At 37.7% G+C, this 17158-nt stretch overlaps 1 protein-coding gene across 1 annotated transcript in view; it reads right to left on the bottom strand.

Annotated features, from left to right (window-relative positions):
- The window catches only part of LOC107587280 (RNA-binding protein 27-like), a 36766-nt gene that overhangs the window by 7551 nt on the left and 12057 nt on the right, over positions 1 to 17158 (bottom strand). The window contains exons 9-13 of the mRNA XM_016274998.1: positions 15375 to 15521; positions 15112 to 15253; positions 13170 to 13323; positions 4201 to 4404; positions 3763 to 3894 (exon numbers count right to left, since the gene is read on the bottom strand). Of these exons, the coding sequence (XP_016130484.1) occupies positions 3763 to 3894; positions 4201 to 4404; positions 13170 to 13323; positions 15112 to 15253; positions 15375 to 15521 (779 nt within the window). The remainder of the gene's footprint in view (positions 1 to 3762; positions 3895 to 4200; positions 4405 to 13169; positions 13324 to 15111; positions 15254 to 15374; positions 15522 to 17158) is intronic.

Here is a 17158-nt window from a genome sequence, read left to right on the forward strand (position 1 = left end):
ACGACCCCTTTTAATACATGTTAACCAGGAGTCACTCTCATTTATAATCGCGGCATCGTCTGATAAAATCAACATGCATCTACACTAAAGAGCGGCTATGTGGTTGTTTTGGCTAGATTACTTTTTTGTCTCATGCAGCACTGTCTGCGTCTGAGTAACAAACTAAAAAGTGCATGTAATATTAACAGACGAACTACACTCATATTTATAATTCCAAACAATCAGTAAGCGACAGGTGCTAGGAAACGCTGTTTTGTACTCATTTGAGGAGTCGCTGCGGTGCTTCTCTGCCGCTCACTGCACAGAGCACACGCCGAGAGAGGCGACACTTCTCCGGGAAAGTCAGACCTCGCGTTCGCGGAACAGCACTGGCGAAATCCTCCAACTGAACCATAGCTAAGGTTTATCCAAAAAAGTCGCTAGGTTTGTCAGTATGAATATTCTATGGTGAAAGCCGCTAAAAGGGTCTGAAAGTTGCTAAATCTAGTGCTAAAGTCGCGCTCGTGTGTGTGTGCGTGTGTGTGTGTGAGAGACGCGGGAGCTGATGGTAGGGGCGGTGGATATTTGTGGCGGTGGATAATTTCAAACAGTGTCGCATTCCGAACGTTAAGTGACATACACCGGTATTATGGTATTTAAAAAATTCATATCATAACAAAAATAAACACCGGTATTCGGTATGAACCGGTATACCGCCCAGCACTACTTTATGATAAGAACTTTTTAGACTGGATCACTGGATTGGGTACTTGTTCCATGCTAGCATGTATTCTCTCAGTCAGATGTGTGCAAACATTCATGTGCTTTCTTTACCACTGAAGGTTCCTGGCTTGGGCTGGTAAGTTCAGTGCTGCCCGTTGTGCCTGCGGCTCCTGTGGCAGTCTGCTGTTTAGGGAAGGTTTTGTTCAGCACATAAGATCCTGCGGTGTGCAGCTTATTAACGACCTGCAAACAAAACTAAATTCAGTCAAAGAATGTAGACGAATGGGAAACCAAGTCTCATCCATGGATGAACAGTCACATACGGAATATCAATTAATCATTTTTGGGTGAACAATCTCTAAAAACTGACACAATTGTTTCAGTGGGATCTCAGAAATATCAAAAATAGGACTGGCCAGTAAGAGTCTGTTCCCCAAATATTAGAACACCACCACAATGGAACTGCATAGGAATATAATGTATTGCACATTCAAGTTCTAATGCTGTCTGAATATGAAAATCCATCAGCATCACACACTTCTGACAGACCTTGTGAGTTGCGGGATGTTGGTGTCCAGGGTTTGTGCTCTGACTGGGTCCCTGTTCCTGTGAGTTGGATGTGGCCTCTCGATGCCAGTACACTCTGATGAAGCGGTTATTCAGAACAGCTTCGGTGCTGGAGATGGCCCTCCGAGCCTCATCATTAGCTGTGTACTGGATCAATGCCGCCTCGGGGTCGCCCCCAAACACCACCTGTGGAAATCACAATACAGGATGCAGTTTAACTTCAGAATCAGCACAATCACTACAACTACATTAAGTGATCTTTGCAACAAAAGTATTACATGACCACAATGACAAAAGCAATCTTGTTGAGAAAGTAGGGCTGGGTATACTTTTTAGCCACTGACCGAATTGCCTCGATACAATTTAGTATCAAAAAATGTCTCGTCGTTCGGTACCAAATTTCGATACCTAAGGGGTTAATCTCGTCCACTTCAGTGAGCCAATAAGCATGCTTGATGTGCCTAAATCAAGTGCTGGTGATTGGCTCTGGTGAGGCATCATGGAAAAACACTAGTTTATGCCGGTTATGCCCATGAGGCTGTAAGTGTGTAAGTGTCCCAACCCCCATAAATGTAAGGCTATTTATAAGCCTTCCGATCGCGATCTAATGTGTGCTTTGGCCAGCTAATGTTGCTATTTGTTTTTATAGCAGGCTAATCGCTACTGCTTAGCTTTTCTCATGTAAACACCCCGTATTGAATTGAATTGTATTTTTCTGTATACAACGAAATTAAGAGCACTACTCCTGACTGGTGTTAGAACAACAAACATATAACCACAGACAATAAAGACTATAAGACTGTACAGTACAATTTTACAAGTAAATACAATTACATTTATAGTATTGCACGTTGGCCTTCACCTTGATATGCACAGTAAGTTTATACAAAAGTACAATTTAAATGGAATGAGTAACTGTGGTGATTTAGTGACTAGAGATAGTATTTCACATTGACATATAGTGTATATTATTGCACCTTTACTGCAGTTTTGTTATGAAAATAAGCAGAATCTCATGAAAATCACATACAAATCATATACTGTTGTAATCATGTGTTTATTAGCTTCATGTTTCAACCATAGAAATGTTTTTCTGGGTTTCTTGCGTACGGAACGTGGAAATGTAATGGACGTTCGTCATCGTAGACAGGGCGGGTTATGAACGTGTAATATGATTGACATATGAGCAGCGAATGAGCTTCCTCTGAGTCAGAACAGCGATCGCAGAAGAGAGAAAACAGACAGCGCTGGAAGCAGCTAATGCTCATCAGTAAATCAGTGGAAAATTAATAGAAATGATGACTCTGAGCTATGCGTTTTAAAATGAATCTAATGTAAGCTTAGCCTAAAAGATGTGGAAACTGAAATCTATTTGCACTGATTTATTGTGTTGGTTACATCTTGTTCCTTTGTGCAGTGGCTCAGGAGCGAGACTGTAAAAATGTCAACAAGCTGCAACAAGTTTTTTTGAGGTAATGTGTAATGTAATCTTGTCAACATGGATTTCATAAAATTGGTCTCGGAAAAAGTATCGTTCAGGAACCGGTATCGGTATAGATATTGAAACATTTTTAACGATACCCAGCCCTATGAGCAAGTGTGTTGAGCAAAAATGTATGCAGTTGATAATCTAATCTATATAGAATGTTTACCTGGATGTTGACTATTGTTCCAAACTTGACGACCCCTTTTAATACATGTTAACCAGGAGTCACTCTCATTTATAATCGCGGCATCGTCTGATAAAATCAACATGCATCTACACTAAAGAGCGGCTATGTGGTTGTTTTGGCTAGATTACTTTTTTGTCTCATGCAGCACTGTCTGCGTCTGAGTAACAAACTAAAAAGTGCATGTAATATTAACAGACGAACTACGCTCATATTTATAATTCCAAACAATCAGTAAGCGACAGGTGCTAGGAAACGCTGTTTTGTACTCATTTGAGGAGTCGCTGCGGTGCTTCTCTGCCGCTCACTGCACAGAACAGACGCCGAGAGAGGCGACACTTCTCGGGGAAAGTCAGACCTCGCGTTCGCGGAACAGCACTGGCGAAATCCTCCAACTGAACCATAGCTAAGGTTTATCCAAAAAAGTCGCTAGGTTTGTCAGTATGAATATTCTATGGTGAAAGCCGCTAAAAGGGTCTGAAAGTTGCTAAATCTAGTGCTAAAGTCGCGCTCGTGTGTGTGTGCGTGTGTGTGTGTGAGAGACGCGGGAGCTGATGGTAGGGGCGGTGGATATTTGTGGCGGTGGATAATTTCAAACAGTGTCGCATTCCGAACGTTAAGTGACATACACCGGTATTATGGTATTTAAAAAATTCATATCATAACAAAAATAAACACCGGTATTCGGTATGAACCGGTATACCACCCAGCACTACTTTATGATAAGAACTTTTTAGACTGGATCACTGGATTGGGTACTTGTTCCATGCTAGCATGTATTCTCTCAGTCAGATGTGTGCAAACATTCATGTGCTTTCTTTACCACTGAAGGTTCCTGGCTTGGGCTGGTAAGTTCAGTGCTGCCCGTTGTGCCTGCGGCTCCTGTGGCAGTCTGCTGTTTAGGGAAGGTTTTGTTCAGCACATAAGATCCTGCGGTGTGCAGCTTATTAACGACCTGCAAACAAAACTAAATTCAGTCAAAGAATGTAGACGAATGGGAAACCAAGTCTCATCCATGGATGAACAGTCACATACAGAATATCAATTAATCATTTTTGGGTGAACAATCTCTAAAAACTGACACAATTGTTTCAGTGGGATCTCAGAAATATCAAAAATAGGACTGGCCAGTAAGAGTCTGTTCCCCAAATATTAGAACACCACCACAATGGAACTGCATAGGAATATAATGTATTGCACATTCAAGTTCTAATGCTGTCTGAATATGAAAATCCATCAGCATCACACACTTCTGACAGACCTTGTGAGTTGCGGGATGTTGGTGTCCAGGGTTTGTGCTCTGACTGGGTCCCTGTTCCTGTGAGTTGGATGTGGCCTCTCGATGCCAGTACACTCTGATGAAGCGGTTATTCAGAACAGCTTCGGTGCTGGAGATGGCCCTCCGAGCCTCATCATTAGCTGTGTACTGGATCAATGCCGCCTCGGGGTCGCCCCCAAACACCACCTGTGGAAATCACAATACAGGATGCAGTTTAACTTCAGAATCAGCACAATCACTACAACTACATTAAGTGATCTTTGCAACAAAAGTATTACATGACCACAATGACAAAAGCAATCTTGTTGAGAAAGTAGGGCTGGGTATACTTTTTAGCCACTGACCGAATTGCCTCGATACAATTTAGTATCAAAAAATGTCTCGTCGTTCGGTACCAAATTTCGATACCTAAGGGGTTAATCTCGTCCACTTCAGTGAGCCAATAAGCATGCTTGATGTGCCTAAATCAAGTGCTGGTGATTGGCTCTGGTGAGGCATCATGGAAAAACACTAGTTTATGCCGGTTATGCCCATGAGGCTGTAAGTGTGTAAGTGTCCCAACCCCCATAAATGTAAGGCTATTTATAAGCCTTCATCTAATGTTCTAATGTGTGCTTTGGCCAGCTAATGTTGCTATTTGTTTTTATAGCAGGCTAATCGCTACTGCTTAGCTGTAAACACCCAAACACCCCGTATTGAATTGAATGCCTTTATTGTCATTGTATTTTTCTGTATACAACGAAATTAAGAGCACTACTCCTGACTGGTGTTAGAACAACAAACATATAACCACAGACAATAAAGACTATAAGACTGTACAGTACAATTTTACAAGTAAATACAATTACATTTATAGTATTGCACGTTGGCCTTCACCTAGATATGCACAGTAAGTTTATACAAAAGTACAATTTAAATGGAATGAGTAACTGTGGTGATTTAGTGACTAGAGATAGTATTTCACATTGACATAGTGTATATTATTGCACCTTTACTGCAGTTTTGTTATGAAAATAAGCAGAATCTCATGAAAATCACATACAAATCATATACTGTTGTAATCATGTGTTTATTAGCTTCATGTTTCAACCATAGAAATGTTTTTCTGGGTTTCTTGCGTACGGAACGTGGAAATGTAATGGACGTTCGTCATCGTAGACAGGGCGGGTTATGAACGTGTAATATGATTGATTGACATATGAGCAGCGAATGAGCTTCCTCTGAGTCAGAACAGCGATCGCAGAAGAGAGAAAACAGACAGCGCTGGAAGCAGCTAATGCTCATCAGTAAATCAGTGGAAAATTAATAGAAATGATGACTCTGAGCTATGCGTTTTAAAATGAATCTAATGTAAGCTTAGCCTAAAAGATGTGGAAACTGAAATCTATTTGCACTGATTTATTGTGTTGGTTACATCTTGTTCCTTTGTGCAGTGGCTCAGGAGCGAGACTGTAAAAATGTCAACAAGCTGCAACAAGTTTTTTTGAGGTAATGTGTAATGTAATCTTGTCAACATGGATTTCATAAAATTGGTCTCGGAAAAAGTATCGTTCAGGAACCGGTATCGGTATAGATATTGAAACATTTTTAACGATACCCAGCCCTATGAGCAAGTGTGTTGAGCAAAAATGTATGCAGTTGATAATCTAATCTATATAGAATGTTTACCTGGATGTTGACTATTGTTCCAAACTTGCTGAAGTGCTCATTGAGTTTGGTGATGTTGTTGAGCTCCCGGGGGATTTTGCGGACCTCTAGTTTGGTGTTGACGTAATGGTTCTTTTTCGGGAAGGTGGGCTTATGCTGGTTATTGAAATTTTGCCTGTAAAACAGAAAATACCCCATTACATAACAAAAACAGAACATCCTCCTCTTGCATCATTAGATTCCTTCACGCTCCAGGATTTCATTATATATTCTATATAAATGTGACCCGCGCTGGCAAAATGAGTCGGAATGCGCACGGGCTAATTTTGAGCTACAGGCAAAAACAAAAAAAGATGAAAAATTTCGATTTTGAGGTTTTCACAAAAATTAGTTCATTAAGCCCTCGTCTAGCGATCCCAATGCTCCATATAATAATTTTTAGATGTTTAATTACCTTTATTTGTACGTTTTCTGAGAGGAGTACCTTTTCGCTGCTCGCTTCTCACGCTGACTGTCATCTACAGCACGTGATCCCGATAAATATACACAGAATTACAGTATTTAAGTATTCAAGCAAAAATAATCTGTTATGTATTAAGTGAATGTTTGGGGAACTGTTGGGGGAAAAACATCTGATGTGTAACATTATATTAGATCCGTGCATTACAGTAGGTCTTAATACAGGTCGCCTCATTAATGGTAATCTAACAATAAAAGAATCACTCGCTGCTCTTGACTGAACTACTTTTGTAGTTTTAATAATCATTTTATTTGTAATGAACACACTAAAGGGGTTTTTACATTTGATGAATGCTTTTGCTTGTATGTAAAATGAAAAAGGTAATGCATTATTTGTTGGTTTCTTATATTTGTTCTACGGTGTTTTTTTTGCATCTGTTCTTATTTATAATAACAAAGATAGAATAAAAATAGCTATATTGTGACTATTAATATAGAAATTATTATTAAGAAAAGAAGTGGAGGAAAAGATGCAACGTTGCTCTGTGATTTTGCTTTGGAACCTTCAGAAAACTTTAACTCGATTTTTCTCAAAACTGACTTTGCTGACTCTATCGACTTCAAACGGGTGTCATTTTTCGTCCGATTCCAACAAATCATACATCATTCTTTTAATAGAGTATGTGAACATAAAAATAACTCATTTTTGAAAATGTGCTCATTGTGACTCATTTTGCCAGCACAGGTCACATATACAATACATATCACACACACTACAGATAAAAAGTTTGAAATAATTCAGGATTTGTTTTTTTCTAATGTTTTTAAAAGAAGTCTCATATGCTCAGCAAGGCTGCATTTATTTGATTAAAAAAGAAAAAGTTAAATTATGAATTTTTTTACATTTAAAAGATATGTATATTTTAATATATTTTAAAATGTAATCTATTCATGTGATGGCAAAACGGAATTTTCAGCAGTCACTACTTCAGTGTCACATGATCCTCTATATATATCACAATACTATTTCAAATAAATGCTGTTCTTTTGAACTCCCTATTCAAAGAATAGATCATTGTTTTCACTAAAATATCAAAAACAATTTTTTTTAATTCATAAAACTATATTGATTAGAACTTATTAATACTGGAGCACCAAAAATAATTGAATAATTGAAAAATAAATCAGGATATTAGAAGGATCTAAGATATTAAATTCTAAATTAAAGGCAGCAGAAAATGTAGCTTTGCCATCATAACAATAAATAACATTTTAAAATACATTAAAACAGAACATTTTAAGGTGTAATAACACAATATTAGTTTTTACTGAATATTTTATCAAATTAATGAGGCCTTGGTGAGCACAAGAGACTTCTTTCAAAAACATTAAAACTGGAATTGTTCCAAATTTTTGAGGAATATTATACTTGATATGATCTAAAAACTTTTTTTTACTACAGTCTGTCTCCGAGGACACTGGTCTCGGATCACTCGTCACTCACTTGTCCATCCAGGGTTTTTTGGCCTGTGGTCCATCTGTAGATGGCAAACATCTCTTCCTGTTCTCCTGCTCAGAGCTGTACCTCACCTCTCCGCTCGAAACACTCGTGACAGATGGCTCTGTCTGGATTACTATGTTAGCCGCTAAAAACACAAATAAACCAGAGTTCAGTTACATGCTGCCATTGTGAACGAGTTTAAAAATCTCATGCAATACACAAGCAAAACAGTCATTTGTGTGGCACTCGTCTCTCACATCTGATACCTCGTGAGCTTTGTCCGTCCCCAGCAGTGAGGCCGATGAGATTGGGTCTCTGTGTCTGGATGCGAGGAATAAAATGGCGGTACTGAGCTCTGCCTGGCCCGGTCAGTCCCGGAGACTCTGGGTTATAGGCCTCAGGGTCATAGCTGTCTGTATGAGACACAAGACAGGCATGGTCAACCACATGCACTGCATGCAGGGAATAAAAATTAATAATAATAGACATAGCTACCAAAACATGTAGGTTATTTCCCTTTGGTTAATTAAAAGAAAATAAATTGTCTTTATCATTTAAAATTGTTTTTAAAATGAGCTCAAAACTGCAGGAAGTAAAATGCAGTAACAGCGCAACTACTTGGTCAGAATCTGTTACTGCAGCCTTCAGGAAAAAATATCCCTGATACAAGTGAATTAAAGTACACACAAGACCAGAACCACCACCAACTTTCTTTAAAGGGGTCATTCTTTCTTCCCTGAAGTCCACTTAAAATGTCAGATACACTGATAAATTAAAATGGAGAAAAAAAGAAAAAAAAACATTTCAGATGGATTGGAAAAACTGTAAGAGTTTTTTGTGCAGTGCATCAAAAGCAGAAATTAAATGGATAGTTACCCCAAAAATGAAAATTTGATAAACCCTGCGGCTCGTGACGATACATTGATGTGTAAAGACACGAAACGATCGGTCTGTGCAAGAAACTGAACAGTATTTATACAGTTTTTTTACCTCTGATTTTCACCGCAATGTCTGAACTGTCCCGAGCGCGTCCTCAAAAGCCTGATACGACGACTTCTTGCTTTATGGCGGAACGCAGACTTATAAGTGCATTACCGCCACCTATCTCTCAAATGGACCATTGACACTTTTAATTGAGATTGTAGATAGTGTCAATGGTCCATTTGAGAGATAGGTGGCGGTAATGCACTTATAAGTCTGCGTTCCGCCATAAAGCAAGAAGTCGTCGTATCAGGCTTTTGAGGACGCGCTCGGGACAGTTCAGACATTGCGGTGAAAATCAGAGGTAAAAAAACTGTATAAATACTGTTCAGTTTCTTGCACAGACCGATCGTTTCGTGTCTTTACACATCAATGTTTCTCCATTTTAATTTATCAGTGTATCTGACATTTTAAGTGGACTTCAGGGAAGAAAGAATGACCCCTTTAAAGAAAGTTGGTGGTGGTTCTGGTCTTGTGTGTACTTTAATTCACTTGTATCAGGGATATTTTTTCCTGAAGGCTGCAGTAACAGATTCTGACCAAGTAGTTGCGCTGTTACTGCATTTTACTTCCTGCTGTTTTGAGCTCATTTTAAAAACAATTTTAAATGATAAAGACAATTTATTTTCTTTTAATTAACCAAAGGGAAATAACCTACATGTTTTGGTAGCTATGTCTATTATTATTAATTTTTATTCCCTGCATGCAGTGCATGTGGTTGACCATGCCTGTCTTGTGTCTCATACAGACAGCTATGACCCTGAGGCCTATAACCCAGAGTCTCCGGGACTGACCGGGCCAGGCAGAGCTCAGTACCGCCATTTTATTCCTCGCATCCAGACACAGAGACCCAATCTCATCGGCCTCACTGCTGGGGACGGACAAAGCTCACGAGGTATCAGATGTGAGAGACGAGTGCCACACAAATGACTGTTTTGCTTGTGTATTGCATGAGATTTTTAAACTCGTTCACAATGGCAGCATGTAACTGAACTCTGGTTTATTTGTGTTTTTAGCGGCTAACATAGTAATCCAGACAGAGCCATCTGTCACGAGTGTTTCGAGCGGAGAGGTGAGGTACAGCTCTGAGCAGGAGAACAGGAAGAGATGTTTGCCATCTACAGATGGACCACAGGCCAAAAAACCCTGGATGGACAAGTGAGTGACGAGTGATCCGAGACCAGTGTCCTCGGAGACAGACTGTAGTAAAAAAAAGTTTTTAGATCATATCAAGTATAATATTCCTCAAAAATTTGGAACAATTCCAGTTTTAATGTTTTTGAAAGAAGTCTCTTGTGCTCACCAAGGCCTCATTAATTTGATAAAATATTCAGTAAAAACTAATATTGTGTTATTACACCTTAAAATGTTCTGTTTTAATGTATTTTAAAATGTTATTTATTGTTATGATGGCAAAGCTACATTTTCTGCTGCCTTTAATTTAGAATTTAATATCTTAGATCCTTCTAATATCCTGATTTATTTTTCAATTATTCAATTATTTTTGGTGCTCCAGTATTAATAAGTTCTAATCAATATAGTTTTATGAATTAAAAAAAATTGTTTTTGATATTTTAGTGAAAACAATGATCTATTCTTTGAATAGGGAGTTCAAAAGAACAGCATTTATTTGAAATAGTATTGTGATATATATAGAGGATCATGTGACACTGAAGTAGTGACTGCTGAAAATTCCGTTTTGCCATCACATGAATAGATTACATTTTAAAATATATTAAAATATACATATCTTTTAAATGTAAAAAAATTCATAATTTAACTTTTTCTTTTTTAATCAAATAAATGCAGCCTTGCTGAGCATATGAGACTTCTTTTAAAAACATTAGAAAAAAACAAATCCTGAATTATTTCAAACTTTTTATCTGTAGTGTGTGTGATATGTATTGTATATGTGACCTGTGCTGGCAAAATGAGTCACAATGAGCACATTTTCAAAAATGAGTTATTTTTATGTTCACATACTCTATTAAAAGAATGATGTATGATTTGTTGGAATCGGACGAAAAATGACACCCGTTTGAAGTCGATAGAGTCAGCAAAGTCAGTTTTGAGAAAAATCGAGTTAAAGTTTTCTGAAGGTTCCAAAGCAAAATCACAGAGCAACGTTGCATCTTTTCCTCCACTTCTTTTCTTAATAATAATTTCTATATTAATAGTCACAATATAGCTATTTTTATTCTATCTTTGTTATTATAAGTAAGAACAGATGCAAAAAAAACACCGTAGAACAAATATAAGAAACCAACAAATAATGCATTACCTTTTTCATTTTACATACAAGCAAAAGCATTCATCAAATGTAAAAACCCCTTTAGTGTGTTCATTACAAATAAAATGATTATTAAAACTACAAAAGTAGTTCAGTCAAGAGCAGCGAGTGATTCTTTTATTGTTAGATTACCATTAATGAGGCGACCTGTATTAAGACCTACTGTAATGCACGGATCTAATATAATGTTACACATCAGATGTTTTTCCCCCAACAGTTCCCCAAACATTCACTTAATACATAACAGATTATTTTTGCTTGAATACTTAAATACTGTAATTCTGTGTATATTTATCGGGATCACGTGCTGTAGATGACAGTCAGCGTGAGAAGCGAGCAGCGAAAAGGTACTCCTCTCAGAAAACGTACAAATAAAGGTAATTAAACATCTAAAAATTATTATATGGAGCATTGGGATCGCTAGACGAGGGCTTAATGAACTAATTTTTGTGAAAACCTCAAAATCGAAATTTTTCATCTTTTTTTGTTTTTGCCTGTAGCTCAAAATTAGCCCGTGCGCATTCCGACTCATTTTGCCAGCGCGGGTCACATTTATATAGAATATATAATGAAATCCTGGAGCGTGAAGGAATCTAATGATGCAAGAGGAGGATGTTCTGTTTTTGTTATGTAATGGGGTATTTTCTGTTTTACAGGCAAAATTTCAATAACCAGCATAAGCCCACCTTCCCGAAAAAGAACCATTACGTCAACACCAAACTAGAGGTCCGCAAAATCCCCCGGGAGCTCAACAACATCACCAAACTCAATGAGCACTTCAGCAAGTTTGGAACAATAGTCAACATCCAGGTAAACATTCTATATAGATTAGATTATCAACTGCATACATTTTTGCTCAACACACTTGCTCATAGGGCTGGGTATCGTTAAAAATGTTTCAATATCTATACCGATACCTTAACTTTGATACCGGTTCCTGAACGATACTTTTTCCGAGACCAATTTTATGAAATCCATGTTGACAAGATTACATTACACATTACCTCAAAAAAACTTGTTGCAGCTTGTTGACATTTTTACAGTCTCGCTCCTGAGCCACTGCACAAAGGAACAAGATGTAACCAACACAATAAATCAGTGCAAATAGATTTCAGTTTCCACATCTTTTAGGCTAAGCTTACATTAGATTCATTTTAAAACGCATAGCTCAGAGTCATCATTTCTATTAATTTTCCACTGATTTACTGATGAGCATTAGCTGCTTCCAGCGCTGTCTGTTTTCTCTCTTCTGCGATCGCTGTTCTGACTCAGAGGAAGCTCATTCGCTGCTCATATGTCAATCATATTACACGTTCATAACCCGCCCTGTCTACGATGACGAACGTCCATTACATTTCCACGTTCATAGTGTATATTATTGCACCTTTACTGCAGTTTTGTTATGAAAATAAGCAGAATCTCATGAAAATCACATACAAATCATATACTGTTGTAATCATGTGTTTATTAGCTTCATGTTTCAACCATAGAAATGTTTTTCTGGGTTTCTTGCGTACGGAACGTGGAAATGTAATGGACGTTCGTCATCGTAGACAGGGCGGGTTATGAACGTGTAATATGATTGACATATGAGCAGCGAATGAGCTTCCTCTGAGTCAGAACAGCGATCGCAGAAGAGAGAAAACAGACAGCGCTGGAAGCAGCTAATGCTCATCAGTAAATCAGTGGAAAATTAATAGAAATGATGACTCTGAGCTATGCGTTTTAAAATGAATCTAATGTAAGCTTAGCCTAAAAGATGTGGAAACTGAAATCTATTTGCACTGATTTATTGTGTTGGTTACATCTTGTTCCTTTGTGCAGTGGCTCAGGAGCGAGACTGTAAAAATGTCAACAAGCTGCAACAAGTTTTTTTGAGGTAATGTGTAATGTAATCTTGTCAACATGGATTTCATAAAATTGGTCTCGGAAAAAGTATCGTTCAGGAACCGGTATCAAAGTTAAGGTATCGGTATAGATATTGAAACATTTTTAACGATACCCAGCCCTATGAGCAAGTGTGTTGAGCAAAAATGTATGCAGTTGATAATCTAATCTATATAGAATGTTTACCTGGATGTTGACTATTGTTCCAAACTTGCTGAAGTGCTCATTGAGTTTGGTGATGTTGTTGAGCTCCCGGGGGATTTTGCGGACCTCTAGTTTGGTGTTGACGTAATGGTTCTTTTTCGGGAAGGTGGGCTTATGCTGGTTATTGAAATTTTGCCTGTAAAACAGAAAATACCCCATTACATAACAAAAACAGAACATCCTCCTCTTGCATCATTAGATTCCTTCACGCTCCAGGATTTCATTATATATTCTATATAAATGTGACCCGCGCTGGCAAAATGAGTCGGAATGCGCACGGGCTAATTTTGAGCTACAGGCAAAAACAAAAAAAGATGAAAAATTTCGATTTTGAGGTTTTCACAAAAATTAGTTCATTAAGCCCTCGTCTAGCGATCCCAATGCTCCATATAATAATTTTTAGATGTTTAATTACCTTTATTTGTACGTTTTCTGAGAGGAGTACCTTTTCGCTGCTCGCTTCTCACGCTGACTGTCATCTACAGCACGTGATCCCGATAAATATACACAGAATTACAGTATTTAAGTATTCAAGCAAAAATAATCTGTTATGTATTAAGTGAATGTTTGGGGAACTGTTGGGGGAAAAACATCTGATGTGTAACATTATATTAGATCCGTGCATTACAGTAGGTCTTAATACAGGTCGCCTCATTAATGGTAATCTAACAATAAAAGAATCACTCGCTGCTCTTGACTGAACTACTTTTGTAGTTTTAATAATCATTTTATTTGTAATGAACACACTAAAGGGGTTTTTACATTTGATGAATGCTTTTGCTTGTATGTAAAATGAAAAAGGTAATGCATTATTTGTTGGTTTCTTATATTTGTTCTACGGTGTTTTTTTTGCATCTGTTCTTACTTATAATAACAAAGATAGAATAAAAATAGCTATATTGTGACTATTAATATAGAAATTATTATTAAGAAAAGAAGTGGAGGAAAAGATGCAACGTTGCTCTGTGATTTTGCTTTGGAACCTTCAGAAAACTTTAACTCGATTTTTCTCAAAACTGACTTTGCTGACTCTATCGACTTCAAACGGGTGTCATTTTTCGTCCGATTCCAACAAATCATACATCATTCTTTTAATAGAGTATGTGAACATAAAAATAACTCATTTTTGAAAATGTGCTCATTGTGACTCATTTTGCCAGCACAGGTCACATATACAATACATATCTCACACACTACAGATAAAAAGTTTGAAATAATTCAGGATTTGTTTTTTTCTAATGTTTTTAAAAGAAGTCTCATATGCTCAGCAAGGCTGCATTTATTTGATTAAAAAAGAAAAAGTTAAATTATGAATTTTTTTACATTTAAAAGATATGTATATTTTAATATATTTTAAAATGTAATCTATTCATGTGATGGCAAAACGGAATTTTCAGCAGTCACTACTTCAGTGTCACATGATCCTCTATATATATCACAATACTATTTCAAATAAATGCTGTTCTTTTGAACTCCCTATTCAAAGAATAGATCATTGTTTTCACTAAAATATCAAAAACAATTTTTTTTAATTCATAAAACTATATTGATTAGAACTTATTAATACTGGAGCACCAAAAATAATTGAATAATTGAAAAATAAATCAGGATATTAGAAGGATCTAAGATATTAAATTCTAAATTAAAGGCAGCAGAAAATGTAGCTTTGCCATCATAACAATAAATAACATTTTAAAATACATTAAAACAGAACATTTTAAGGTGTAATAACACAATATTAGTTTTTACTGAATATTTTATCAAATTAATGAGGCCTTGGTGAGCACAAGAGACTTCTTTCAAAAACATTAAAACTGGAATTGTTCCAAATTTTTGAGGAATATTATACTTGATATGATCTAAAAACTTTTTTTTACTACAGTCTGTCTCCGAGGACACTGGTCTCGGATCACTCGTCACTCACTTGTCCATCCAGGGTTTTTTGGCCTGTGGTCCATCTGTAGATGGCAAACATCTCTTCCTGTTCTCCTGCTCAGAGCTGTACCTCACCTCTCCGCTCGAAACACTCGTGACAGATGGCTCTGTCTGGATTACTATGTTAGCCGCTAAAAACACAAATAAACCAGAGTTCAGTTACATGCTGCCATTGTGAACGAGTTTAAAAATCTCATGCAATACACAAGCAAAACAGTCATTTGTGTGGCACTCGTCTCTCACATCTGATACCTCGTGAGCTTTGTCCGTCCCCAGCAGTGAGGCCGATGAGATTGGGTCTCTGTGTCTGGATGCGAGGAATAAAATGGCGGTACTGAGCTCTGCCTGGCCCGGTCAGTCCCGGAGACTCTGGGTTATAGGCCTCAGGGTCATAGCTGTCTGTATGAGACACAAGACAGGCATGGTCAACCACATGCACTGCATGCAGGGAATAAAAATTAATAATAATAGACATAGCTACCAAAACATGTAGGTTATTTCCCTTTGGTTAATTAAAAGAAAATAAATTGTCTTTATCATTTAAAATTGTTTTTAAAATGAGCTCAAAACTGCAGGAAGTAAAATGCAGTAACAGCGCAACTACTTGGTCAGAATCTGTTACTGCAGCCTTCAGGAAAAAATATCCCTGATACAAGTGAATTAAAGTACACACAAGACCAGAACCACCACCAACTTTCTTTAAAGGGGTCATTCTTTCTTCCCTGAAGTCCACTTAAAATGTCAGATACACTGATAAATTAAAATGGAGAAAAAAAGAAAAAAAAACATTTCAGATGGATTGGAAAAACTGTAAGAGTTTTTTGTGCAGTGCATCAAAAGCAGAAATTAAATGGATAGTTACCCCAAAAATGAAAATTTGATAAACCCTGCGGCTCGTGACGATACATTGATGTGTAAAGACACGAAACGATCGGTCTGTGCAAGAAACTGAACAGTATTTATACAGTTTTTTTACCTCTGATTTTCACCGCAATGTCTGAACTGTCCCGAGCGCGTCCTCAAAAGCCTGATACGACGACTTCTTGCTTTATGGCGGAACGCAGACTTATAAGTGCATTACCGCCACCTATCTCTCAAATGGACCATTGACACTATCTACAATCTCAATTAAAAGTGTCAATGGTCCATTTGAGAGATAGGTGGCGGTAATGCACTTATAAGTCTGCGATCCGCCATAAAGCAAGACGACGACGCGTCAGGCGCCGGCTGTCGAGAACGCGCTCAGGACGTGCTCGGGACAGTTCGGACATTGTGGTGAAAATCAGAGGTAAAAAAACGATATAAATACTGTTCAGTTTCTTGCACAGACCGATCGTTTTGTGTCTTTACACATCAATGTATCGTCACGAGCTGCAGGGTTTAATTTGGTTTTGTTTGTGTATGTTTTTTGTCTCTCAAAGCCGTGATTCCCATTCACTTCCATTATATGACTGACAGACTGCAACAGTTTGACTTAAAAAATCTTTGTTTGTATACGACTGAAGAAACAAAGTCACCAACATCTTGGATGCCCTGGGGGTAAGCAGATAAACAAACTTTTCATTTTTGGGTGAACTATCCCTTTAAGTGTGTTTTCTTCCAAAAGAGCATGTTTTCCACGATATGACCCCTTTAAAACACAGTAAGCTCTAGAAGCACCACTGCTCAAGCGGTGAAGAGAAAAGTGCAGTCAGTGGCTTACATTCAGAGAGCGTGTACTGAGGGTGAAGAGAGGCAGAAGAGGAGGAAGATGAGGAAGGAGGTGGTGGTGGAGGAGGAGGAGGAGGAGGAGGTCTCACTCCAGGCAGGGCCAAAGGGGAAGAGGTGCTGGTTCTGGAGTGGGGTTGAGTGTCTATCCTAGTAGCTGGGATTAGAGGAGGCCCTAAAACAAGACAAGAGCAAACTGAACCACACTCTCTACAACTAACTTTAGGGAAATCCTTTCATGTTCAATGCTGCTAATATAAAGTACAGCCTTACATTTTACATGCAGCCTTACATTTGAACAAATTCTTAAAAATTAACAATTAACAAAT

This window comes from Sinocyclocheilus grahami, unplaced genomic scaffold (genome assembly GCF_001515645.1).
Source record: "Sinocyclocheilus grahami isolate Dianchi unplaced genomic scaffold, SAMN03320097.WGS_v1.1 scaffold91.1, whole genome shotgun sequence".
NCBI lineage: Eukaryota > Metazoa > Chordata > Actinopteri > Cypriniformes > Cyprinidae > Sinocyclocheilus > Sinocyclocheilus grahami.